Source organism: Pelobates fuscus, chromosome 11, assembly GCF_036172605.1.
Source record: "Pelobates fuscus isolate aPelFus1 chromosome 11, aPelFus1.pri, whole genome shotgun sequence".
Classification (NCBI taxonomy): domain Eukaryota; kingdom Metazoa; phylum Chordata; class Amphibia; order Anura; family Pelobatidae; genus Pelobates; species Pelobates fuscus.
In genome coordinates, this window is record NC_086327.1 from 101,662,256 (window position 1) to 101,689,568 (window position 27,313).

The 27,313-nt window shown below is 37.9% G+C and overlaps 1 protein-coding gene across 2 annotated transcripts in view; it reads left to right on the forward strand.

The window, feature by feature from the left end:
• Window positions 1-27,313, forward strand: part of KAZN (kazrin, periplakin interacting protein) — a 594,836-nt gene that overhangs the window by 201,953 nt on the left and 365,570 nt on the right. For both annotated transcript variants that reach the window (XM_063436584.1, XM_063436583.1), the window contains exon 2: window positions 18,297-18,454. In XM_063436584.1, the coding sequence (XP_063292654.1) occupies window positions 18,297-18,454 (158 nt within the window). The remainder of the gene's footprint in view (window positions 1-18,296; window positions 18,455-27,313) is intronic.

The following is a 27,313-nucleotide window of genomic DNA, read 5'->3' on the forward strand; positions in this document are numbered from 1 at the left end:
TATGTATTTAAATGTTGCTATCATATCCCCCCGTCTCATTTTTCCCCCAAGCTATACATGTTAAGTTCCTTTAACCTTTCCTGGTACGTTTTATCCTGCAATCCATGAACCAGTTTAGTAGCCCTTCTCTGAGCTCTTTCCACAGTATCAATATCCTTCTGGAGATACGGTCTCCAGTACTGCGTACAATACTCCAAGTGAGGTCTCAGCAGTGTTCTGTACAATGGCATGAGCACTTCCCTCTTTCTACTGCTAACTAGTGATGTCCCGAACGGTTCGCTGGCGAATAGTTCCTGGCGAACATAGCTTGTTCGCGTTCGCCACGGATGGCGAACATATGCGATGTTCGGTCCGCCCCCTATTCGTCATCATTGAGTAAACTTTTACCCTGTACCTCACAGTCAGCAGACACATTCCAGCCAATCAGCAGCAGACCCTACCTCCCAGACCCTCCCACCTCCTAGACAGCATACAATTTAGATTAATTCTGAAGCTGCAGTCTTTTTTTTTTTATTTGTATAAAAAAAAAAAATTCTTTTTTTTAGACAGAAGTGTGTTATATTTGAGCATGCTAGGCTGAACGTGCGTATATCATGGCTAGTTGCACTGAGGGTATGAGTATATAGCAGTACATTGTTGTGAAAGATGGCTGTCATGTTTAGGATGTAGCTTGCACGTCAGAGGCAGCTCTCTAATTAGGCGGTTTAGGCGGCCGCCTAAGGCCTCGCGCTGGCTAGGGCCTCGTGGCCGCCTAAACCGCCTGTGGGCAGACTGTGTCAGGTCCTTGGTCACTGACCGAGGACCTGACACGAGGAGGGGCCCGGCGGCTTGCCCGGTATGCCGCCGGGTGCGAGGCCCCTCCTGGCTGCCCGGCCAGCCACCGCAGACACCGGTCTGCAGCTCCGCAGTGAGCAGAGCTGCAGACCATGTGTCTCGCGAAAACCGGCCAATCAGAGCATTGCCGCGGGTTACCATGGCAACGCTCTGATGGTCTCGCAAGATTACATGGTCTGCAGCTCTGCGGAGCTGCAGACCGGGAGCAGTGGCCACCGGACCACCAGGGAGCCCACTGGACCACCAGGGACTAAAGGTAGGCTCTCTCACCCCCCTTCCACCCTCCCCACCACCCTCAGCCTCATCACCCTCCCTACCACCCTCAGCCAGCCTCCCCACCCTCCCCACCACCCTCTGCCTCAACACCCTCCCCACCACCCTCAGCCTCTGCTCCTGGGCATCCCAGGATCGGGAGATCGGCCGCCTCTCCTGCCCGGTGAGCACCAGGCCACACTTGCCACGCAGAGGTAAGTAAGACTCTGTCGAGTTGCTGACCGGTATTAAGCATGTCGGGTCGGTCAGGTAGGAGCAACATTGCTGGGTCATCCCCTTCTGGGGTGAAATTCGCTTGTTGATAGCTGCTTAAAGTGAGATATTGATGGAGCTCACACAAAGTGAGTCTTTCCTCCAAGACAGCTAGACCCCGCCCCCCGGAAGCTGCATTCTTAGTGAGAGGAGGGACAGTGTAGCTGCTGCTGACTTAATAGGGAAATCGATAGCTAGGCTAGTGTATTCAGTGTCCACTACAGTCCTGAAGGACTTATCTGATCTCTGCTGTAAGGACAGCACCCCAAAAAGCCCTTTTTAGGGGTAGAACATCAGTCTGCTTTTTTTTGTAATCTAATTGCAGTTGCCTGCCTGCCTGCCAGCGTGTGTGTCAGGCTCACAGCGTATACTGTGCCCACTTGCCCAGTGCTACCACTCATATCTGGTGTCACAATAGCTGGCATTTAAAAAAAAAAAAAACTTTTTTGACTGTAATATAATAGCAGTCAGTTTCCTTCACACGTGTGCGTTTCAGTGCCTGCCAGGGCACAGTGTCACACCAGTGCAACTCATATCTGGTGTAACAGTAGTGTACATTTAAAAAAAAATACAGGGGTCTTGTTGTCACCTTTCGGGGATCCTTGGTGTTGTACGTGGCTGGGTGAAAGAAGAGACCTTCAATGACATCAGTGAGGACAAGGAACGGGACATGGCTAGCTTGGTATCCAACCTTGTGTAAATGACTGTTTGCGGTTGTTTGCGGTGCGTTAAACGGGGAGTTTGGTCTGTCACTGTGAAGCGGGCGTAATCCTTACACTACCTGATCGATACAACATCATACCTGATGTTTTAAAGCACGTTATTCCAAACAATTTAGGAATGTTAGGTGATTTATGCCCTTTATGGATTAAAACCAGACTCTGCATCAACTATGTAATTTTCCATGGGAGTTTTGCCATGGATCCCCCTCTGGCATGCCACAGTCCAGGTGTTAGTCCCCTTGAAACAACTTTTCGCCTGCCTATTGAAGTCTATGGCAGTTCGCCCGGTTCGCCCGTTCGCGAACATTTGCGGAAGTTCACGTTCGCCGTTTGCGAACGGAAAATTTTATGTTTGCGACATCACTACTGCTAACACCTCTCCCTATACAACCAAGCATTCTGCTAGCATTTCCTGCTGCTCTATTAAATTGTCTGCCTACCTTTAAGTCATCAGATATAATTACTCCTAAATCCCTTTCCTCAGATGTTTAGGTTAGTAGGGTATCAAATATTCTTTACTCTGCCCATGGGTTTGTACGCCCAAGATGCATTATCTCAACCCATTAACCACCATCATCAACAGTGCCAAAACTACATAGTCATTGTCTACTTGAGGAGTAGGTAAACCTTCAGCACTCCATGGCTATAAGAGCTCTATAGGAGATGTAGTCTACAATGTCTGGAGTTCCGAGGGTTCCTACCCCTGGTCTACTTATTCCACTATACAAATTGGAATGGGTAGCAGATTTTACAATGAGTGTCCTTAACCAAATCATCAGCATACTATAACTTCCACTCAGTTGTTGTGTTACTCAACTCAAAATTTAGAGTTCTTTTTTGCATACGATGTCCTTTCCAAAAATATAGTAAGTGTTGGTGCTGGTTTGTTTATGGCCAATGTGTTCTTGGAACTTTGGTGAAATCATTTGGCTTTTAATTCAACAAATTGCCATCAGGATAATGTAGAGACCTAGGATAAAATAGGGGAGTCGAGCAGCACAACTAAGCAGCGGAATCCAAAGACAAATCTATAATCTAAGACTTGGCGGCTATATTTTATTGGCTGTAGGTGAACAGTTCTCCTTGTCTGTGTCATGACTAGTAGTTGAACATAAAATGAGGTTGATTAGCAGTCATTGCAGCTATAACATTGTTTATTTTCATTCACTTATTTTGTTTAAATTTCACTTGCTTGGCGTCATGATCTAAATCACTGCTTAGTAAATATGGACCGGGTTTTTTTACATGAAAAGGGAATGCGTACCCCTCTGCATGCAATTCTTAAAATATCATAAGTAAGCAATAGGCGAGACTATTCTTAAAAACAAATTTAATATCTACATTTTTTATGCTGCATCTTCAGACTTCTGTTCCTGCATTATAAATAGGTGTCACATAGGTCAAGATGAAATGAAAAAGCACAGCTTTATGTAAATTATGTTAAATTACTAGTTTTATCCTTCAGCTTCTGCAAGGTTCCACCTCCATTTTACTGCAGTGATTTTAGAAATATTGCAGAGATATTGGAACAAGACACCGGGATATTATTCATTATCTGTAATTAAACTAGTACCTTTCAAACATTGCAGACATGCATTTCAAAGCAATAATACCAACTCTTTGATAATGAAATCATTATTCTACTGTTTTTATAATCTTCAGATTTTTCAAATCATTTTTTGGACATTTGTAACATTTATGCGAACAAAAGTATTTCCCTATGGTAACAAATTTCATATCATTTTTAGAGCAAAATAACTACAGCTATATATGTAGGGGGTTATTTTTTTCCCCTATTACATTAATGTCAAGTCAAAGAAGATTTTACCATTTATAGATTGCTTTGCACATTGCTGTAGTCGGACAATGAACATTTTGGTTGTAAACCTCACTTTTCATGTTTTGACATTTTACACATGAGCAGTTTTAACTTAAAATGCTATTCACAGAACTAATTTCAATCTGTTTCTATTGTTGCTGTTCAGCATCTTTCTCAGGGGTCAGTCTCTGGAAAATACAGACTTTATTATTCGAGATCCAAGTCCTTCTGTCCCTCTCTATACTCAACTGCCCATCTTTTCTTGCTTCCGGATGTTTGGTGTGTATGAGTGTATCATAGACCTTAATAGAATATTAAATATAAAATACTATAACATTTGATTTATTGAATAAATACATTCCTCTTAGTGACCAACTCCAGTGACAAGGAATCTGAGGAGCAGAGACCCCCTGCCCTGCCCTTGCTCAGCAGTGGGTATATATACTTATGTCAATCACACTGTGCTGTTTGTGGACTTTTTTGTGGCTTTCAGAACAGGGGCCCCATAATCAGAACTGTCTTGCCAAACTCAGGACTGGTAGAGATATAGCAGGTGGCTACTGTAAAGTTATTCAAATATCAATTTAACATAACACAAGCATTTCAGCTCCTAAAACAAACAGCACGTGCTTAAATTTTACAATTGCACACTGTATTTAGGTCTTCCATTAAGGTTACTTGAATATTTCTTAGAAGCAGAGAATCTGTCATAAATGTGTGTCTGTACGTGGCCTTGACACCTTTGGGAGTGATTCTGTTGACTGCATAAATATTGGTAAGATAGCTGGCAAATCTTGGGATCTGTCTCAAAGACACAAAAGTTCACATCTCATGGCTCTCTTTGAACTTTTCTTAGTCTGTTCTATTTCATAATATATAGTAAAAAAATATTCTATGACACTAGTTAAAAGGGCTTGTGTAGATTTTGATTCCTTGCTTCCAATGCCTAGAGAAACTATGGGAGGGCTGGCAAGTGGGGCAGCAGGGCAATGCAAAGGCCTCCTAGCTACTAGCATGGAGTATTGGCAAGGAGATTGTGGGCAACAGCCTCAGTCAATGTTTTTCTGAAGAGTAAACTAGTTCAAGTGTGTTATCTGCACAATGCTGAGAGAGTAAGGCTGCAGGCAGGCATTATTCATTCCCCTGACGAGGGTGTCTTTACACCGAAATGCACGCTGGGCAGGTTTAGTCTGCACTATTTTTTATTTTTATTTATTTTTTTATTTTTTTTAACAATATGGTTAGCACAGCACTTTATGTTTAATACTATGGGACATTTTTCTTTGATCTAGGTACAGTTGGTTTCCGTAGGTGCTAACAGATTGTCTGTCGTGCTGAGGTAACAGGGGTATTTACACAGGGAATTAATTCTGTTGTGATTCTGTTAGCTAGCAACATAATAACCACAACTAGTTCTGTTGTTAGTTTTTATAATAATCAGTACCAGTTTATTATTTGGCTGGTGCCAAGGTAATTTTGATTCCTTTAGTGTATATATCCTGTGTGATTAATCTCTATAGGTGATAGGAATAATACACTTTATCTATACAATGCTTAATGAATACACCCCTAGACACAGAGCTATAAACTTTCCTATCTCAGGGCGTTGGTCTTATTTCCTGTTTGACTTATTTCCTGTTTTCTACTTCTGTATTTCTAACTGCGTAGTAGCATATCAATTTGTAAGCTCGTAGTTACTTCTTTATTTCTAACTGCGCAGTGCAAGGCAAGATTACTCCCCCATTACACCTGCAAGCTAGCTATAGGTTAAGATATGTTAAGATTAGATAATGCCCATAATGCTCCCTCTTTAGTATTATTAGATAATGCCCATAATGCTCCCTCTTTAGTATATCCTGTTGGACCACCTATTAAACGTCAGAAGTCACATTGAACCTTACACTGTGTTGTCTCGTTCATTGGGGCTCCTCACTAGGTGGTTGGGGATGAGGAGAAATACAGAGAGTTCCAAATTGATGAAAGTCCATGGCATGAGAGAGTAAAATTGCTGACCCATAGACTCTTAACTTCCTAATAGATGGGGGCTCGTCCGGGATCGAAGGAGACTAGTTGGTAAATACATGACATTTGAATTCTGACTCCCAAGTGTGTCTCTTCGATTCTGAACTTAGAAGTGAAGTGGTAATTTCAGAGACACCCGGCTGTGGGTCTATCATAACTATTATGTTAATTGTTACAGTTTGGTGTACTTAAAGGGGCACTATAGTCACCAAAACCACTTTAGCTTAATTATGCAGCTTTTGTATTTAGAGTATGATCATGAAGTCTTACTGCTAATTTTTCCTTCTTTAGGAGTTAAGTCAGTTTTGTTTCTGTTCATATAGCCCAAGCCTCCCCTGGCTAACATGGAAAAAATAGTTTAATTTTTAATCAGATGTTAAATTACTTTAAATGTTTTTATCTCCTGATCAGAAAATTTAACTTTAATCAACCATAGGAGACTCCTGGAGGATATAATAAGCTATTAAAAATGCAGGAGATAAGAAATTCAAAATTTAACAGAATATGCAATATGTGTGTAACAGAGCTCCCTGTACTCCTGGCTGGGTACCTCCACCAAGGACCACTTCCTAGCTGAAACAGGGGAAAAACCACAGCACCTCTGCCCACAGTTGCCATGGCTTGACTGGGGCCCTTGAACCACTCCTTCCTGAAGCCGAATGGGGAACTCGCTCTATCCATCCCCAGGCACTGGACAACACTCAGTCCTGGGCGCTCTAGTCCTTAAAAGGACTTTCCCTGGAACAGTGATTAGTGATTAGCCCTTTCCCCTCCCAGTAACCAGATGACACATAGCTCTGGGAGTACAAGCTCAAATACGTTTATTGGCAGCCACAACTGGCCTTATATGCAGGTCCCCATGCAAGGGGCACCCCCCCTGGACTTGAGAGTAAAGACTACAGTAGACTACAGTAAAAACATACACATGATTACATTTGCTTTCAGTTCCAGGACACTCCCATACAAAACAAGATAATCCCTCCCCTGTGCCTGGGAGATAATTTAGTCAAGCACTGGATTAAACCCAATTATCTCCAGGCACAAAAAACACACATTTCCCAAACACCCCAAAAGTACCTTAAAAATACATAAAAAGTGCCGCTGGGGACCGACCAGGAACTGTAAAGTCTTCACGCCAAAAATAGTTCCAGGGCATTCGTGGCTAAGTCCCCCTGAAGTCTATTCGCGGTTTTGGTCCATGCGAACGGCTGCCAGGTAGCTAGCGGTCGGTTCTATGCGCACAAAGGGAAAGTGTCGAACCAGGGGGGAATAAAAGATGGGTATTTACAGTCACTGACCAGGCCCATAGTCGGTGGGCAGAAGGCCAGTTTCCACACTCCTCCAGGAGTCTGTGGCTAAGTGCTGCTGGGGACTGACCGAGAACCGCAAAGTCTTCATGCCAAAAATAGTTCTAGGACATTTGCGGCTAAGTCCCCCTGAAGTCTATTCGCGGTTTTGGTCCATGCGAACGGTTGTCAAGGAGCTAGCGTTCGGTTCTATGTGCACAAATGGAAAGTGGCAAACCAAGGGAACCAGGGGGACTTAAAGATGGGTCTTTACAGTCACTAACTTGGCCCATAGTCCATGGGCAGGAGGCCATCTTCCACACGCCTCCAGGAGTCCGTGGCAAACGTCTGTGGAAAGCGGCGTTTGTTACAATGTGTAAACATTAAATGACTCTTTACAGGAAGTGTTTTGGAAGGCTGTGTGAGTCATGCATTATGGTGTAACTAGGGCTGCATAAAAAAGTGATTTAACTCATAAATACTAGAGAATTTAGCAGTGAAACAGTAGGGACAAGATCTCTACACTAAAACTACATTATTAAGTTAACGTTTTTTTACTGCCTATATTGTTTCTTTAAATACATTATATTATCTGTAACTTTAGTTATCCAAAAATTGCAGAGCAAGATTTGCGTCTTACATTTTTATACAGTGACAAAAAATATCATATGAGATCAATATATTGAATTATAAGAGGCGCATATATTATTGAATACTGTAGGTATTCGTAGTCCTACAATTATTCTTAAGGTAGGTAGTCTATGAAGAATGACATATAGTCCATTTAAAACACAACAAACATATGAAAGAGTGTATTATTAAAACATGCTCTACTAATATTCTTTTCGTTTTGAAATCATAGAAAAATCTGTTTAAAGTTTATTTAAGTTCAGTCTGCTACTGTCAGACTATACACAGCAGGCATATTTTCAAAAAATGCATGTTCCCCCTATTGTTAGGCATAATTATATTCTCCCATTGCATTATTGAATCTCATAGTATTTTCCAATGCCCAATCTCCATCTTCCAAGTGATAAAAAAGACCTATACACATGTCCAGAAGATTCCATGGAGGAAATGATAATTAACAGCATAGAAGCATTAGAAAGAGAAATTTAATGGTTTTAATTTTTTCTAATGGTGAAAATTAAATCAAACCTGTGTATATTGTGTTGGTATGGACAAGATGTATTGTCTAACAGCTGATAAAGAAACATGACAATTTGGCATCAATATTTACAGAACTTCAATGGAACAGTAAGGTGATTTCAAGATGTCTCACCTTTTGATGAGCTAACATTAAAGCCTACAGTCAAAAGATAAAAGATCATACATACAGTTATGGAAAAAAAGACATTACATCATGTCATGATTTATTTAATAAAACTAGAGACAAAATGGAGAATCTCATCAGCTGAGCGATCTCTGTCAATGAGTGCGGTATAGCCCATGATTTAGCTCTATGTCATCTGGTGTCTTCTACAGAAGGAGACCATTTGCGACGTTAGTGGCGACGTTGGGTGGCAGCAACGACCATAGTACACATCAGCCCCAATACATACAGTAAAAACCAAAGAAAAAAAGTTACCTGCACTCTCTCCCAAATCCCTATGTATATTTAAACAAATGGAGGTTATTTAGTTACTCCAATGGCAGTCTGATTTTAGTCAACTAAAATGTTTGAGATTTAGTCGACTAAAACTTGGAAAAAACAAAAACAATTCAGATAACTAAAATACGACTAAAACTAAAATGGCTTTTTAGTCAAAATGCTATGACTAAAAACTAAATTGAAATTTGACGCCAAAATTAACACTGCACAGAGGGGCAGTGGAAGGGGCAAATAGAAAGAGCAGGGTTTGAGAGAGAGGCCCCTACAGAGGCTGGAAGGACACAAAGAGACACAGAGGGCTGGGGAAAGGAACAAAAGAGACAGATAGAGGCTTTAACCCCTTAAGGACAGAGCTTCAGAAGCTTGTCTTTCACTTAATGACAACGGCATTTTTTGCATTTTTTGCTGTTTGCGTTCAACTGCAATTTGCATTTTACTAATTTATTGCACCGACGCATATTATATACAGTTTTTTAAAGGACAGAAAGGGCTTTAATTTGATGTAACATATATATATATATACATAAATGCTTATTTATTATAAAAAAATACAGAAAAAATGCAAAAAAAAATGAAGAATTTAGATTTTTTTTACAGTTTTTGCAATAATAATGTGTGCACAATTAGTGCAGGTTAAGGAAAGTAATTAAAAATAAATTAATTTAGTTGTTCTTATTTACAGAATATAAAATATGTCTGGGATTTTAAGTTTTTTTGGTAGTTACAGGTCACAAAGCAGAAGGAGTAAAATAAATTTTTAATGTGGAGCGATTTTAGAATTTGGTATGTTTGTCTTGTAAGCTTAATAGCCATAAAAGAAAACAAAATTGCCACACAAAAGTATATATTTATATAAAGTAGACACCACAGGCTATTTACCTATGGTTGTTTTGACACTTTCTACGTAGCCATTTCACCGCCAACCTCTGCTAAATATTGGAGTAAAATTGTATTTTTGGGGGGTTTTGGCACACAAACTTATAACAAAGAACTTCTCATGTGTATTTTGTAAAGTTGGTGTGTGCTATTCCTGTACAAAGTTTTATTTTGTATTCAGTTACATCTGCTGAGTAAAATGACACCCCCATTGTATGTCTGATTTAATGAGCCTGATTTAATGAGCCTATGCTTTCATTTGGGGTATTATAGTAGTTTGACTGTTCAAAAAAAACCCACAAAGGCCTACCATTTGTAAAAGTAGACACTCCAGGGTATCTCATAAGGTGCATATTGTGCCTTAGCATGCCCCCATTTTTCCACCAATATATGCCAAAGTATGTGGTAAAAAATAATTTTGGGCATTTTTTTTACATACAGATTGCATTTTTGCTGGGCATTTTGGATATTTCATATGTGCCACTAAGGTCAAAACCCCCAAATTATGCTCAGTTAAGTCTTCTGAGTAAAAGGACACCCCCAATGAATGTCTTTGGCACTATTTCGTGAAGCTACAGTGCCATACAGGAGACCTGCCCTTTTCAGTATTCACAGAAGAGTTTTGAGAGACAGATTTAATGAGCCTATGCTTCCATTTGGGGTATTATAACAGTTTGACTGCTCATAAAAACCACACAAAGGCCTACCATTTGTAAAAGTAGACACTCCAGGGTATCTCATAAGGTGCATATTGTGCCTTAGCATGCCCCCATTTTTCCACCAATATATGCCAAAGTATGTGGTAAAAAATAATTTTGGGCATTTTTTTTACATACAGATTGCATTTTTGCTGGGCATTTTGGATATTTCATATGTGCCACTAAGGTCAAAACCCCCAAATTATGCTCAGTTAAGTCTTCTGAGTAAAAGGACACCCCCAATGAATGTCTTTGGCACTATTTCGTGAAGCTACAGTGCCATATAGGAGACCAAGCCATATCAGTTTTTACCGAACTTTGAATTTTGACGCTGGGCCTATGTGCAATTTCCAAGCATCTCCGCAGGTTTTAAATTCAAACTACCCCACAAAGGCCTACCATTTCTTAAAGTAGACACCCCAGGGTATTTCAAAAGGCATATTTTTAACCTTAGCGTGGGATAATGTTTCCGCTAGCGTGTACCAAGTGTAGTGGTAATAAGCGTTTTTTTCTGCCTTTTTGACACACAAAGTGAGTTTGCACAGTATACTTTTAAGACCTTATGTGTACTACCACTGTATAATACTTTATATGTTGCTCAGCTATGTCTGCTGAGTACAAAAATACCCCCGTATGTAGCTTTGCCAGGTATATGTGGACATCGGAGGGGCACATTTGGGACACAGCCATTCCATTTATTTTCAAACTTAACATTTTTACGCTGTGCCCATGTCGCATTTTAGAGTATTTTACCAGGCTATATAATCCAAATACCCCATAAAGCCATACCATTTCTTAAATACGACATCCCAGGATATTTCAAAAGGCATATTTTGAACCTTAGCGTGGGATCATTTTTCCGCTAGCTTGTACCAGGTGTAGTGGTAATAAGCGTTTTTTCTGCCTTTTTGACACACAAAGTGAGTTTGCACAGTATATTTTGCAAACCTTATGTGTACTATTTGGACTGGGTAAAGGGTTTATTTTGTATTTTTATTTTTTACTTAAACGTTATTAAAACTTTTTTTAACTTAATTTTTTAACTTTTTAAAGCTTATTTTAAAACTTTTTTTAACGTTAACCCCTAGTTAGCGTAACACTAAATCCCCCAATTCCCCACTAACTTCCACCCTCCCCAGCTAGCTAAATTTATAATTTTAAAATATTTAAATTAATTAATAAAATAAATTTAACCCCTTAGGGTTAAAAAAAATTAACCCTCAGGGGTTAAAAAAAAATCAGATCATAGTAAAATGTAATCCCTGCCAATTGATCACTGTAGTCAGTGATCAATTGGCAGGGAAGGGTTTAATGTTTTATTAAAATGGGTAAAGGGGGGTGGGATTTTAATTAAACTTTATTTTTTTTTTGACAGGGGGCAGGATCACTGATGATCCGTCTCCCTGCCCTTCACAGTGAACCCAGAAGTGCAGGGAGGCGGAGGGTAAGTATACACAGCACATGTGCCCGCTCTGACATGCTGTCAGAGCGGGCACATGTGCTGGGACAGCGCAAGTCGGTGCTCCCGGTCTGCCTCTAATACAGAGGCAGACCGGAGCACCATTAACCCCGTGATTGCCGCGATTGCGGCGATCTGGGGTTAATTTTAACGGGTGACGGACGAGGTCCGTCACTCGTCGTTAAGGCAATCCCCTGAGTGACGGACCTCATCCGTCACTCGTCTTTAAGGAGTTAACTAAACTCATTCGATTTTAGTTGTGTTGACTAAAATCTCCTTGAGATTTAGTCGACTAAAATCTACTGGAGATTTCATTGACTAAAACTAGACTGAAACTAAAACAATTGAGATGTCGAAAATATGACTAAAACTGAAATTACTTTTTAGTCAAAAGACTCTGACTAAAACGAAATTGAAATATTAACACTGGTTCTAATTCTGCCTGTATATTCTTGCCCTATACTTATCTAAATTATAAATCTTGTTAATTTTCAGGTGATGCTAAAAAGGTTATACATTGTAAAACAAATAAATGGGTAGCAATAGCTAAACCTAGAATTCTCATCAGTGTGTCTAACACATCTCATTCTCTTTGTCCATCAAAAAAGACTTTGCAATTATTTGAAAGAATAGCATTGCTGTGATCCGATCTTCAATGGTTGCTTGTTCTCTTTTGATTCAGCTTATGTCTTTGCACTCCAACCGAAAAATACGAAATTGAAGTGCATGCAAGTTTTAACTTTCAAGATTCTTCTGCTATGGACTGAAAGATTTAGAAATAAATAACTAATGTTTGAACTGTACTAAGTAAAAAAATAAAAATAACGTACAGAGCATATCAGAAGGGATCAAAAGGGAATCCACTTTTAATAAATAATTTGTGCATGCAGTTTTCATCCAAAGACTTCAAGCAGTTGTTTGCTTGGCACAGCAGTTATTCAAGGTGACCCTAAAATCTTGTGATTACTAATACCACACAAAATATTTACTTTTTCCTCTTCTGCTCTGACATGAATATCTGAAATAAATATTTACTTAGATTATTCACATTTTTCTGTGTTTGTTCTGTCAATGAATATGGATTTATGTTATTTTCAGAGATGATATCATACAGTAGAACTCATTATTATTATTTACAGCGAGGGCCACATGCAACCCTTAAGCAGTTCTGTGACTTTGAGTCCCATTATCAGAATATAGTGCTTCTAGTCCACTGAATGACTACCGGAGGTCAGTCGGCTGGCATTGCATTTACTATCTCCAACGCAATGCCAAGATCATTGAAAAAACATTATGAACAGTGGCACTGGAAAAAGTGCAAAGGCGAACTGAAAAACATATAAAAGGAATGGAACATTTTAGCTATAAAGAAAGGTTAACAAATTTAAACCTCTTTAGTTTAGAAAAACATCGCCTCAGAGGGGATATGATAACGTTTTTCAAATATATCTGGGGCCAATACAAATCATTGTGTGGAAATCTATTCACAAACAGGATTATATATAGGACACAAGGTCATGTGTTTCGACTGGAAGAAAGAAGATTTAGTATAAGGGAAAGGAAAGGGTTTTTTTTTTTTTTACCATAAGAACAATAAGGATGTGGAATTATCTGCCTGAAGAAGTGGTTTTATCAAACTCTGTACAAATGTCTGTACAAATGTTTAAACAGCAACCAGATGCATACTTGCAAAAACAAAATATTCAATTGTATAATTTTTCAATTGTATGGTGATAGATTCTTGATCCAAGGATACATCTGACTGGCATTCTGGGGTCAAGAAGGAATTTTGTTTCCTAGTTTGTTGCAAAATTGGAAGTGCTTCAAACTGTTTGGGTTTTTTTTTTTTGCCTTCATTTGGATCAACAGCAATAAACAGATGTAAGGAAGGCTGAACTTGATGGACACATAACTATGTAACTATGAATAGAACAGTTGTTTTGTGGCAATATAATGGACATGAATTATACATACATTCAACTGCAGATTTGGGTCATATGCAGTAGGCACCCACCTTGGCAAATCACTGAGCTACATACACTACAATAAACTAAAAAACAACAGTGTTTTAAAGTAACATATTGATTTTTGGTTGGAGTAACCCTTTGACTGAAGAAATAGCTAAGCTTTCACATTAGAGGACTTAGAAAATATTTAAAAATCATCTCTATTTTTGCCTACATTTTGCAATCCGATTTTATATTTACCACAATTTTATTAGTGAATAAACAGCACACACTTAGCAAGGCATTTAGAGCGAGAGCTATCGAACACGCAATTTGCTCACATTTTTACAAGAAAACCGTATATGTGAAATCTTATATTCATGATTGGTACACATTGAGAGTAACTTGATTTCTGACTATATATGATAATATTCTATCTATTCTTCTACTTTATTACAGTGAACTGGCCCCTCTGTCTTAGTTTCTTGTCTATATTTATGGCTAACATACATTTAAAATTGAAATAAGGAGAATTTCTATTCAGCCCATAATGCTGTAAGGCCTGACACAGCTCCCATTATTTAGTGCTGGCCAATTTATTCTTTTCTGAACTTCGGTGCACTCCACTGGACTTCCTGCAAATATAAAACGTATGACCTAACAAATCAACAAATGACAAAACCGTTGGTTGTTCTCACTAGGAAACTCCATAAAAGATTGTTCACTGTGCATTATAATCTTCCAGATCTGTAAATTATATTCTTGATTTACATGCAACGAATACAGCTGCACATTTCACAGATATCGGTTTAAATTCAGAACATGCGCTGCAGGGAATATATCTTTGCAGATGGTTTAAAGGAGAATTTAATACAATTAAATGTTCAGTCTTTACACGCCAATTAGTATTATTTAGATACAGGGTTTTAATTTATCTTCTATCCATACACACTCCTGAAAATAGAGATGATCAAATATTATGGGGACATAGGAGATTTGGATTTTTTTTAACATCTGCTTGATGGGGAAAATATGTGATCTCATTCATCATTGTTTACTATCAAGTAAGACACAAGGAAGTATACAAGCTGCTTTTTCACTGGTACCCCCTCTACACTTCTTACGCCTTAATGATCCTACCATTGACAAAAACTGCTGGTGTTGTATCAACGTTCTTGGCTAACTAATAAACATTTGGTGGGAATGTCCACTGATTAAAAAATACTGGAATGCCATATACATTTAGATGTTCTTTGAAAATTCATCACCCTTTCAACCTGCCCCAATACTGTCACATTAGACAAAGAATTCAAGCTCAACCTGTAAGAAATCACTCATGATTCATATTATGTATCCCACTGTTTGGTAAGCAACAAACAAGCCCTCCTTTTTCATTATGGCTTACTGGACGAGCCTTACTCTGTGAAAAAATTGGTGTTCGGTGCTACTGACAAAATGCAAACCTATATAGGGATGTGTCCTCATTGTATACTCGCAACTCCCACAGATCAGTTAAAATCTAATCTAAGGACCTACATATTCTTGGGCAAATTCACAAATGTTCTAGAACTGCATCTTCCATGAAGCCTTGCCACTACAAAAGCCTTGCAAAACATTATGGAAGTTGCAGTTCCATGAAATCTAAGGATCTACCTTTTGGCCAGGCCTGCCCTACACACTCTTTACTCTCTGTTCCCTACCCTGGACAATTTCTCCCCTAACCCATCTTTCTAAATGTTTGTCTTTTTTAACTCTCTCCCCTTTTTTATTTTCTGACTTCGTTTTTTCTTTATTATGTATCTTGAAACAATGTTACAGAAAAAAACTATGTAAGTCTCCATGGTGATAGGCAGATATATTATACCAAACACCTGCTAAGCCTACAACTATACAATTATTTTTACATTCAAAATTGTATTTTATAAGTATGCCTTTAGAAACTGTAACTGTATTTATGAATTGTATTCAGCTGTACGTACTAACTAAATTATGAATATCCCACCTAGCAAAAATACTAAAAACTGTTTCTAAAAAATAATTGAAACCAAAGGAATCCCTTCTCCATCAACACCTTTCAACCCTATCAAATCCATGAAACCATAAACCCCCCTTTAGCTACTGATGACCTAGATAAATGCAATAATATGGTACGCTATATACCTCTATGTCCACTGAAGACATAGAGTCCTAGATCAGTTTTATATATTGATATACTAGATGCACAATATACTGATAATCCTAGTTATCTGTTATATATTGGAACCACCTTAGATCGACCTTACCCTTTAGTAACTTTATTCCTTTGTATTATTAAAAACTCCAGAAGATCCCATTGTTTCTTGATATGTCTTGAATGCTTCATGTTCAGTTATAGTTCTTCTCTTAAAGGCTGTAGTAGTTATGGTATGCATTTAGCGTTTCTTTAAGTTTGTCAGTAGACGTTATTTTGCCCTTAATTATTCATTTACAATTGATACTTTCTAAAGCTTCCTTTTCCACTGATAGCCCTTCCTTTTCCACTGATATCGTATTTATTGATATCTTATAAATTACCTCTCGTTCGTTAATATCCCTTGGACAAATCTCTGTTATTAAGAACCCTAAATCCCTTTTGCTAGTTGATGTCTCACGAAGCCCTGTTATACAGTGACAACTTCTGGATATGAATGAATACCATTTAGGTCTCTGTGATCAGATTATATCCATAAACTCTTCAAATCCATTAATGCAATGTAGATCAATTTAATAGAAAATATGTTAATAGAAATATTACTCTTTACAAACCTGTATGAGTGAATCATTATGTGACTTCTTTATGAAGGATCCAAACATAATCCATTCTAGATTTTTTGAATAAACTTTTCAAGTGATTTTTTTTAATTTTTGAAAAAACTTTTAAAAGATTTAATATTTTGAAAAACATTTTAATATGTTTGCTATATTGCTATATTATAGATATCAACATAATATTATATATATATATATATATATATATATATATATATGCGAAGCAAAAACCAAGAAAGTTATTGAGGGAAAAAAAATTTGATTGAAAACCCCTTCCACCTGAGGTCAGTGGATAGTAAATACAATGTCAAACAAAGATCTGCACACCAGTCAAGCCAGAAGACTTGCTTTTCCCACAGAATTCACACATTTGCAGTGATGTTACTACTGCAAAGCATTCTGGGTGGGCATATGCAAATTAGTTCAACAAAGAATCAAATGTTTGCTTCATTCCATGATAAAAATGGATTCCGTGGAGTTTGTGTTTGTTGACTACAACAACTTTGAAACACAACTCAGGAAGATATGCAAAGATAGTGAACCCCTCATTTACAGCTTTGCACCTCCCTAAGGTGTGTTTCAAAGCTATGTATACAGCAAACGCAAACTCCAAGGAATACATGTTTAAAATGGAATGAGGCAAAAATGTGATTCTTTGTTGAACTAATTTTATTATATTTTTGATATTTTAATGTTAGAGAGGATACGCTTGCATGGAAAGTTCTTAAAGCAGTCTGGAATTGGATAAGACATATCTTTTTTTTCCCACAGAATTCACACTATCATATACAAATCTGTATCTTTGCTAGCTCTTCACTTATCACAATGTAAAGATTAAATTATTTGCAGATTAAAACACGTCTCTATCATGCTATACGTGACATGTCCCATTAATGTGAAATCCAAATACGTTATTAAATGTAAAAAAAAATAATAATATATATATATATACATATATCTATATATAAATATTGAAAGGCTTGTACTCACAGTCTTGGTTTTCTTTAAAAGATTCCTTAATTTCATCTCTTTAAAATCCGATCAACGTTTCAGCCAACGTCCGTGGCTTTCATCAGGATCAATTCGGCACAAATACATTTCATAACTAACACGCTTATATAGCTAAACAAATCAATCAATAAATCACTCACCACCTGTATTGCTATCACTCATCCTCGGCGTCCCTCAAGCCCATCTTTGTGTGTATGCAATTAGATCGGTGCACAGAGGGAACTGGTTTACCCGGTTGACGGGGAGCCTGTAGATGCATTGGGTAAGCCTGGCAACGAATGGTGACGCCATTATGCTACATTACCCTACTTCCGGTTAGCGGCATGCTTGCGCATGTGCAGATGGGCTTGATTTATTGATTTGTTTAGCTATATAAGCGTGTTAGTTATGAAATGTATTTGTGCTGAATTGATCCTGATGAAAGCCACGGACATTGGCTAAAACGTTGATCGGATTTTAAAGAGATTAAATAAAGGAATCTTTTAAAGAAAACCAAGACCGTGAGTGCAAGCCTTTCAATATTTATATGATAATTTATGGCATTGGCTAAAGTGCACCCGGCATTTTGAAAATTAAAAGTGTGTGTGCAAGGACAAAGAGAGACATTATATGTATATATATATATCCTTAGATATATTATCTTGTTATTTAATTTGTTCATTTTCATTAAAGTTAAGTTTTTAACTTTTTTTCCTACAGCGGTGAAGTCACTGCACACATTGAATGACCAGATTTCACATTTTATTGTGCCAACACCATCACCACTGGAAGACGATGGAGATGGCTTTCATCCAGCTGAAAAGGACTCGCTGAAGAAATCTATGACTATGATGAGACAGCTTTTAGTTGAAGCACAGGTAAGAGAAAAAAAAAATTTATTGCGACTTTATGTAACTAGCGGGTTATTTTCGGAAGTCAAAAAAGGTTTTATTGAAAGATAATAATTAATGCAGAAAATACAGGAATAGTCACTGTAATACAGATTATAATGAGAAAGGATAAACATCACAAGTTGAAACAGTGAAGAGAGCTTTCCATGATAACATTAGAGTAATTAACGAGCTAACATAATGTAGTCCAAGAACTATTATGCCTTTCAAGTATCTCATAAGTTTGAAATTAACATGTTATTTTTATAACAAGACTTTGGGGGTGAAATATGATTATAAGAAAAACCAAATTAAACAAACAAATAAATTTTTAAGGAAACATTTGAAAGAAAAAAAAAAGGATAAATGTGTCTGATTTTGCATAATCTGGTCCTTTCTTTTCCAACAATGCCTATTCCACTGCCATGTTCCTTGGCCAAGCAGAAACATGAATATTTTATTTTTCAAATCAACAGGATGCAAGAGAATGCAGGTTCCCCACTCAGATCTCAAGATGGTTTTAGATCAGAACCTACTTCATTTCCGTGTAAGACTGATTCCACCCAAAAGAATGTTCCAAAGCCAAAATCTGCACAGTCTATCTCTGCATAAGAGATACAGCAAACCTAGATGATCATTTTTGCCCTGTTAGGCCTCGTCGGTAAGGTGTAGTCAATATCCCTCTAGGCGCTGTGAGTAAGGGATCCACATCAAGTTTAAAGAGTAATCCAGACTAGGTTCTATTTGTAATGACACAAGATGAGCTAAAACTAGCTGAAGATCTGAGCAGAGACCCAACAAAGCTACTTGAGCTGATGTCCGTTGTCAGTATTCTCCTGCACTTTTTTTTTTGCTCTTTTTTTTTTTTCAAATCGGCTCAAGTTGGTAAACTTTTATATAATAATCAATTGTTATTGAATAGTGCATGTATAAGCTGTTATCTGACTTAAAATGAAATCATAAAAGGACTTTTTTCACAGATGTCCCTTCAATAGTTGGACTTTGTAGGATACATCCTTTTTTCCTGTCAGTTCATAGCTAGTAAAAATAAGTTGAAAGTAAGCTTTTCTGATTTCAATGCAGTGTAATGGTCTGTTCTATTTCAAGAGCTATAACCTGGTTCAAAATAAAAATTCATTGAGAAGACAAGAGGAGATAAGAATTTCATACTCAGCCACATATAATTTTATGCAAATTGGCACCTCTGTGAAACAGAATGTTTTACTGCACTACATTAGGCTGTGTTTAAACATAAATATTTTAAACATAAAGTGTGGGTAATATATTATCAATGATTTACTGCTGAGTGATTTGGTTCCTTTAACATACTGAATGTAACTGGAGATGTAGCAATATGTTACAGTATAGTTCATTTTTGTGTATTGATATAAAACCATCACTTCCAACAGCATGGAAAGTGATTCACTAAGTGGAATTGTAGTATTTAATAACAGACACACCAATTTATCTTTCAGTAAGTCTGAAAGGGTTTTTTTTTTTTTTTTAAATCTGTTTAAAGGGGAACTAACACCTCTGAGATTAGGACACAGACAGGGAAGATACTTGTTTTAAAGCAGATACACGTGTTAATGAAAAATATATATTATTTTAGGATTTTATTTAGCATCAGGTTAAATCTACAAAAGTTTAGAATGGCATTTAATACAAACGATTTCCAACTGAAATGACAATTTATGCAGGAAATTGAATGTAACAATAAGTTCATAAGAGCAAAGAATCGTGGGGATATTCAAAATAGGAGGGCCTACATCCTTGCCTGTGTATCATTCATAAATATTTTTATTTTATTTTACCATTGTAAACAGTGCAATAGTGGATACTGGAGTGTTAATACAAATCAGAGTTTGTTTCCTGCTCAATTTAGGTGGAGGATTTGAATTTCTGTATTGGGGGCTCAATTATTTGAGTGATACTGGTTCATATAAGATATGTTTTTCAGGAGCCTGGCTGCCTTCATGTTAGTTAAATGCCCCTTATGTTGTTTTTCTGCCTCATCAGCAGAATGTAATATCAGGTTTTAACACCGCGTCATCACAATAATCTGCACACTTTATTCTTTCTATTCTGATTAAAGGTAAACTATAGTGTCAGGAAAACAAAATATAGAGCCCCCTTCCACTCCCCCCCTGCCCCCTCCCCGCCTTCTGTCACTTACCTGAGTGAAGTGCCGCTGTCCCTCGTTGTTGGTTCAGGCTCCTCCTCCCCTCCTCTCCCGCTGACGTCACCCAGCTTGCATTAGTATTTCCCCCATAGGTGATGCTCGATGCCCTCATGCGTATGTCCTCATGGCGTGAGGATGTCCAGCATCAATTGGGTGACCAAAAGAGTTAACCCTCAAAGGTAATTATTGCAGTTTATTAAAAGTACAATAATTAGGTTAAGGGACCTGGGACTATGCACCCAGACCACTTCTATGAGCTGAAGTGGTCTGCATGCCTATATTGCCCATGTAACAACTAATAAGGAAATACAATGGCTATCCATATTTACACTGAGAGCCATGTTTACAGGCTCTTTAAAAGGTGAGCAAGGATTTGGAACACTGAGAGCCAGGTTTACAGGCTCTTTAAAAGGTGAGCAAGGACTTGGACAAGTCTATATGTGCTATAAGTACTAACACTGACATACTGTCCTGAGATTTTGTCGAATTTCTTATTTCCTTGACTCCATATACCACCATTTGAGTACCACTGTGAAGTTGGAGAATAAGGTCTGGTTTCCACCTGAAAGGTGCACAAACACGTTTGTTTAGAGCCTATATCTTAACCCCTTAAGGACCAAACTTTTGGAATAAAAGGGAATCATGACATGTCACACATGTCATGTGTCCTTAAGGGGTTAATAAAAGGCTCTAATAAATGTGGTTTGGAATTTCACCAGATTAACTTAAACATAAGGCTTAACAATATTACTCTAAATATGTCTTTTTGTTTTTTACTTTTATGTTAATGTTGCCCCTTCATATTACACTGAAGGGTAAGTGCTTATTTACTCTATAGTGCTGCACTCTTGCTTGGAAGTTTAGGTGGAGGGTTCTATCAACTAAACACTGAGTTCTGTTTGATTGATCCATATTTACTGCCTGTCAAAAATTGCTTGAAGTTTACAGTCAATGTAAAATAAAATTTATATTAAAGGGACACTCTCAGTACCATAACCACTACAGCACCGGTAGTAGTTACAGTGCCTGTCGTCACCTGGAGTGGCACAATGGTAAGTTGTCAAACCAATTAAGTAAATATTGGGTGCATTCATCTTAGCTGTTATGTTGGTGCATTCATCTTAGGTGCTATGATAAAGCATAAGTTCATACTACAATATCTTACCCTGCTGGAACATCAGCTCATGGTTTTCAACATTAATGTAGCTTTGTGTGATGCCTTGGTATGATAATTCAAAAGTATGGAGTTCCATAATATCATAAAATCTCACACTGAAAGCAACAGTGGGAACCCCACAGGGACAAGTAAGACTCAAACCATTCTTAAACAATTTGACAGCATAAAGTCAGACTGTAGACTTCTGGCACTATGACTACCACAGTGTGTTATAGTGTATACAGCGCTTAGTGCATCCCTTTAGTACAAAATATAATCTGTCTATAACTTGAGTTTCCATTTTTGATGTGTCCTAAAATCACTTTGATTTTCAAACCCTGTCCCAACATCATATATGAGTTATTTGTCCAATTCATGACATCCAAAACAGACCCCAAGTGCTGAACGGGTACTTGGAATAGTTATCACCATCTCACCACCATGGCCCCAAATTCTACACGTGTAGGTAAATGTCTACAACTGTAAGACTTGCACTTTGACTACCAGTTCCTGTCAGATTTGAGTATTACCGTGTCACATATTCATCCGCTTATAGAAATGTGGTTAATGACATTTACTGTCCACACAGGAAAAGTTGTGCTGAGCAGCAACCTAATCCACAGAAGGGTTAATGCTGAGCAGCAATTATGCAAATGAAACCTGGTGTCACGTATTCATCCTCTTATTGAAATGTGGTTAATGACATTCACTGTCCACACAGGAAAAGTTGTGCCGAGCAGCAACCTAATCCACAGAAGGGTTAATGCTGAGCAGCAATTATGCAAATGAAACCTGGTAACTGACTTTGGGGTTAAAGGCCGGTTACAGCCTATCAGAACTAAAGGAGGGGTATTTAGGCCCAGTCCTGCTCAGTGCCCTGTCGTGGTTTCCCTTGTGGTTGTCCGAGAGAGAATGCAGAGTGTGCGCGCAAACTGGGTGGGGGAGGGCATTTTTATCTTATTATTTATATTTATGTTATTAAATTTATATTTATTTATATTATTTATAATATTATTTTAATATTTTTATTTATTGAATATTTAATAGTTTCACTTTTTTTTGTCCCCCATCCCTGCTTGTTACCTGGCCAGGAAGGGGGGCTATGGCATTCCCTGGTGGTCCAGTGGTATGGGCTGAGCAGTGGGGGGGCTAGCAGCAAGCTGTTACTTACCTTTCCTGCAGCTCCCTTCAGCTCTCCAGTGTAAATCTCGCAGTCTGCGTGCCGCACGGAACGTTTCCACGGTAACCTGTGGCAATGCTCTGATGGCCGCGGGACTCACGAGATTTACACTGGGGAGCTGAAGGGAGCTGCTGGAAAGGTAAGTAATAGCATGCAGCAGCCCCCCAGCCCCCCAGGACCTTGGGTTTGTCATGAGCCAGGCGGTCCTGGTCTGTATTATGGCAATGCCATAATACAGACCCTGACTCGAGCATAAGCCGAGGGGGGCTTTTTCAGCACAAAAAATACTAGAGTATATACGGTAAGTGGAAATGAATGAACTTCACCACAACACAGTATTGATCTATTAATATTGTTTATTAAACATACTGTTTTAAGTTTATTAAACTAAAATGTATACCATGAAAGAGGGCCACTTTCCCCTACAATGCATCATGCACCTTTGGACCTTACCTGACTCCATCTCATCTCTCTCTCTCATTTAAACCCTTTACAACGTACAACTCTATAACTTCCTTCGCAATTTGGCTGGGCTGTTGCTTCCATCCAACATGGGTATTAAGATGGTCAGAGTTTCAGTGGGAAAATTCTCCAATTCATCTGCAGTGCAGCAAAAATAAATGCATTATATTCTACAAGTGCCCCATCTAGGTTATGTAAAATAGAAAGTCTAAATTGTAATAGAAATGGACTAATATTTTTCCAGAGCTCATCAAAAACTAGAATGAATGTAAAAAATTAATTAGATTTTTAAGATATTTACACGGCCAGTTTGACATGTCACAAATCTAAAGACACAAGGAACAATATCAGTACAAAGTTCTGTAAATGTAATATTAGTTGGAAGACCTTTGGTTTCCATTGTCTCCAATTTTACCACTTTGTCCCCAAAAGAGCTCTTAATACAAACTTCCTATTTTGACACCCCAGCTAATAAACCATTTATAGGTAAGATATTAGCAACAAAAAGCAAATGCATGATGTCACATCAGGGGCCCTGGATTCCCCACTTTGTCTGATAGTCACTAGCTAGACAAATAACTGATCCGTTTGCTTTATTCTGACACAGCCAGGAGGTCATAATAACAAGAAATAAAAACATATAACAAAAAAAACAAGAAAAAAAACTAAACAAAGTGCATGTGCAATAAAGAATGTCAATAAAGTTAAACATTCTTGGGTTTGCACAGCAAGGTCTTGGTTCTGTGTCTACTCTATCCGATCTGTATATAATCTTTAAAATCGGATCCCCTGATTGTGAATCTCTCTTGTTTTTCCTGGTGTAGCATCATAAGTTAGGGACATCAAACTAACTGGTATACCATGAAAGAGTACCACTTTCTCCCACAATGCATCATGCATTTGCCACCTTTGGACCCTACCTGGCTCCATCTCAGTTATTTCTCACTTAAACTCTTTACAACTTCTCTATAACTTCCTGAGCAATCCAACGTAGCAGTTCCTCCCATCAAACATGGGTATTAAGATGGTAAAGTGGAAACATTCTCCAGTACAGCTTCAATGCAGCAAAAATAAATGCATTATGTTCTGCGAGTGCCCTATTGTATCATATGGAAAGTCTTGAAATGACTCTCTTTATTTTTCTCTAACTTGCATATTAAACAAAAAATCATCATCCTGTTGTTTCAGTGGCAAGTTTGATGATATCTTCATCATTTCAGATTGAATACTCACATAAAATAAAATAATACTGTTTAGCAACATTCACAGCTCTCAAAACAGCAAAAACATCTAAAACAAAATAGGTTAAATTAAAAGGAATAAATTAATACATTAAAATAAAGGTTTATAGACTAAATATTTTGTACCTCTTCTTTATATTCCTATAAACGTTTGTTGCTGTTTTTTTTTTTGTTTCTTTGTTTTTATTAAGAAATAAAGAAAGACTTACATTTATTCTATACACCTACACAATTAAGCGTCTTTGTAATTTTGTGTGCGTTAGACATGCTCAATAATACTCAATGATAGACAGAAGGCAGACACGGCTACTTCAGCAGCAATCAGGTGTTTAAGTCACACAGTATCAAATTAAATTCCCCTAATTAATAGACTTTAATTAACTTATCGGTAGAATAATATTAGAATATCTAATTGATCGCACCAGTCAGCATTAGTGCAGTTATTAGAATAAAGGCTTAAGTGAAGCGACAAGGGATGATCTTGGCAACATAATACACCAACACACCACTGAATAAGCATGTTATAAAGTTACAGTTTACAAACACAAACTCAATTATTTTCCTACCGTTCTCTCATTCCCAAAATCAATAAAACGTGACTCTGCTGTTATTTTGCACAAACTTAGTTCTCAGATAAAAAAAAAAAACAATCAGATAGGTACTTTGCCTACAATGAAAAATACACAGAGTGTTATTATGGCTTACTTGTATTTGTTTAATAAACATTTTATTACAAAAGCAATGGTCCAGAAATTGAGCATACATGGTGACAGTAGGGGAACTAATGTAGAGAGTGCCATGGTGCCAGAAAAAATATATATATTCCATCTGTTGTCCCATGATGCAATGCCAGCTGGGGATCTAACATTTTCCCAATCCTTGCATGGTTTTATTTGTGAGCAGTTTTTGTGTGTTTGAATGCAAGGATGTTTATGTATGGAGTAAGTGTGTGTTCATGTAGTACATTGGAGTCTATTTGTGTGTAGTGTTGGCATTGAATGCAGTTATGTGTTTGTATGTACTGTTGCCTCTTGAAGGCATTGGTACTCTTGTGTGTGATGCATTTAAATGCAGGGGTGTGTTTATATGTAGTTTTGGTGTTTGAATGCATGGAGCTGTTTGTATATAATGTTGGCGTTTAATACAGGGGTGTGTTTGCATGTATCATTGGCATTTGAATGCAGGAGTGTGTTTGCCTATTGCAGGGGTAGGCAACCTTTTAGTAGTGCTATGCCAAATGGAGATTTTGAAGTCCCTTTTGCCGTTGGTTGCTGACCCTTGACCTATAGTATAGGCACTTGCATGTAGTGTTGGCACTTGATTGTAGGTGTGTGTTTGTATGTAGTGTTGATGTTTGAATGCAGGGATGTATATACCTATACACATATGCGGGCCAGACACAAGGACATAGATACACACATTAACCCACACAGATACAAACATATGACTACACATACACACACACAGATACACTCACATAGCTACATGTAGATACAATCATATACCTGCACAGAAACATACCCACAGTGACACGGACATGTCTACATACACACACAGCTACACACTGTCAAACACAGATACACACACACAGATACTTACCCATACCTACACATGCACACACATACACACACTCACAGATACACATTGACATACAGAAACCTACACATAAATACACACGTCACAATTTACATATTGCTTACAATCCCCCAAACCACCCCCTGCTTTCATACCTTTTTGATGCAGTGGAGTGGCTTCCCTGGGCTGGCTGATGCTGATGGGAAAAATATAAAGGAAATCACCCAGTATATAAGAGTTAAAGCTGCACTGTCATGGCCGCATCTTTTTTTTTAACCTCCCTCCCGACATCTAATAGTTCCCCTGGTCTCCCCCAAATGCCCCTAAGCCCCCCATATTACCTATATTTGTTTATTTTTTTTGTTATGTTTATTTTCTGGAATATGCAATCAACTACAAACTCAGAGATTAACTTTCCCAATGAAGTTTAATTCAGCGAGTACTAAATTGTCGAGAGTAGTAAAGGGAAATTGGAACATCTAAACTGGAGATCCAACTGTACCTACAATCTTCCTTCAGAAACCAATGATGTGCTATAAGAGGGAAAGAAATTTGCAAGTCCTATTGGTCTGCACTGATCCAGAACAAAACTATTTGCAAGATCAAAAATATTTCTCAACCCTGGTTGTGTTAGATGTCTTGGGTGTGTCACATGCAGACATCTGATTCCAATTAAATCATTTGATCATCCCCATAAACGAAATAAATATTCCATCAAACATAGGATCACCTATAAAACAGATCATGTGATCTACAAGTTATCATGTCCATGTGGATTCAATTATATTGGGAAGACCCGTTATGCGAAAGAATTAGAGGACACAGATCAAGCATTAGAACAGCGATCCGAGACGGCAACACGGATAAACCAGTGACACAACATTTCTTGGAGCATAAACATCCACTAACAACCCTCAAGTGCATTGCAATAGATCATATTCCATTATCCAGAAGGGGTGGCAATCGAGCATCCTTACTATTGCAAAGAGAGACTTTCTGGATACGAGAACTGAACATCATTGCACCACTGAGACTTAATGAAAAATTTACA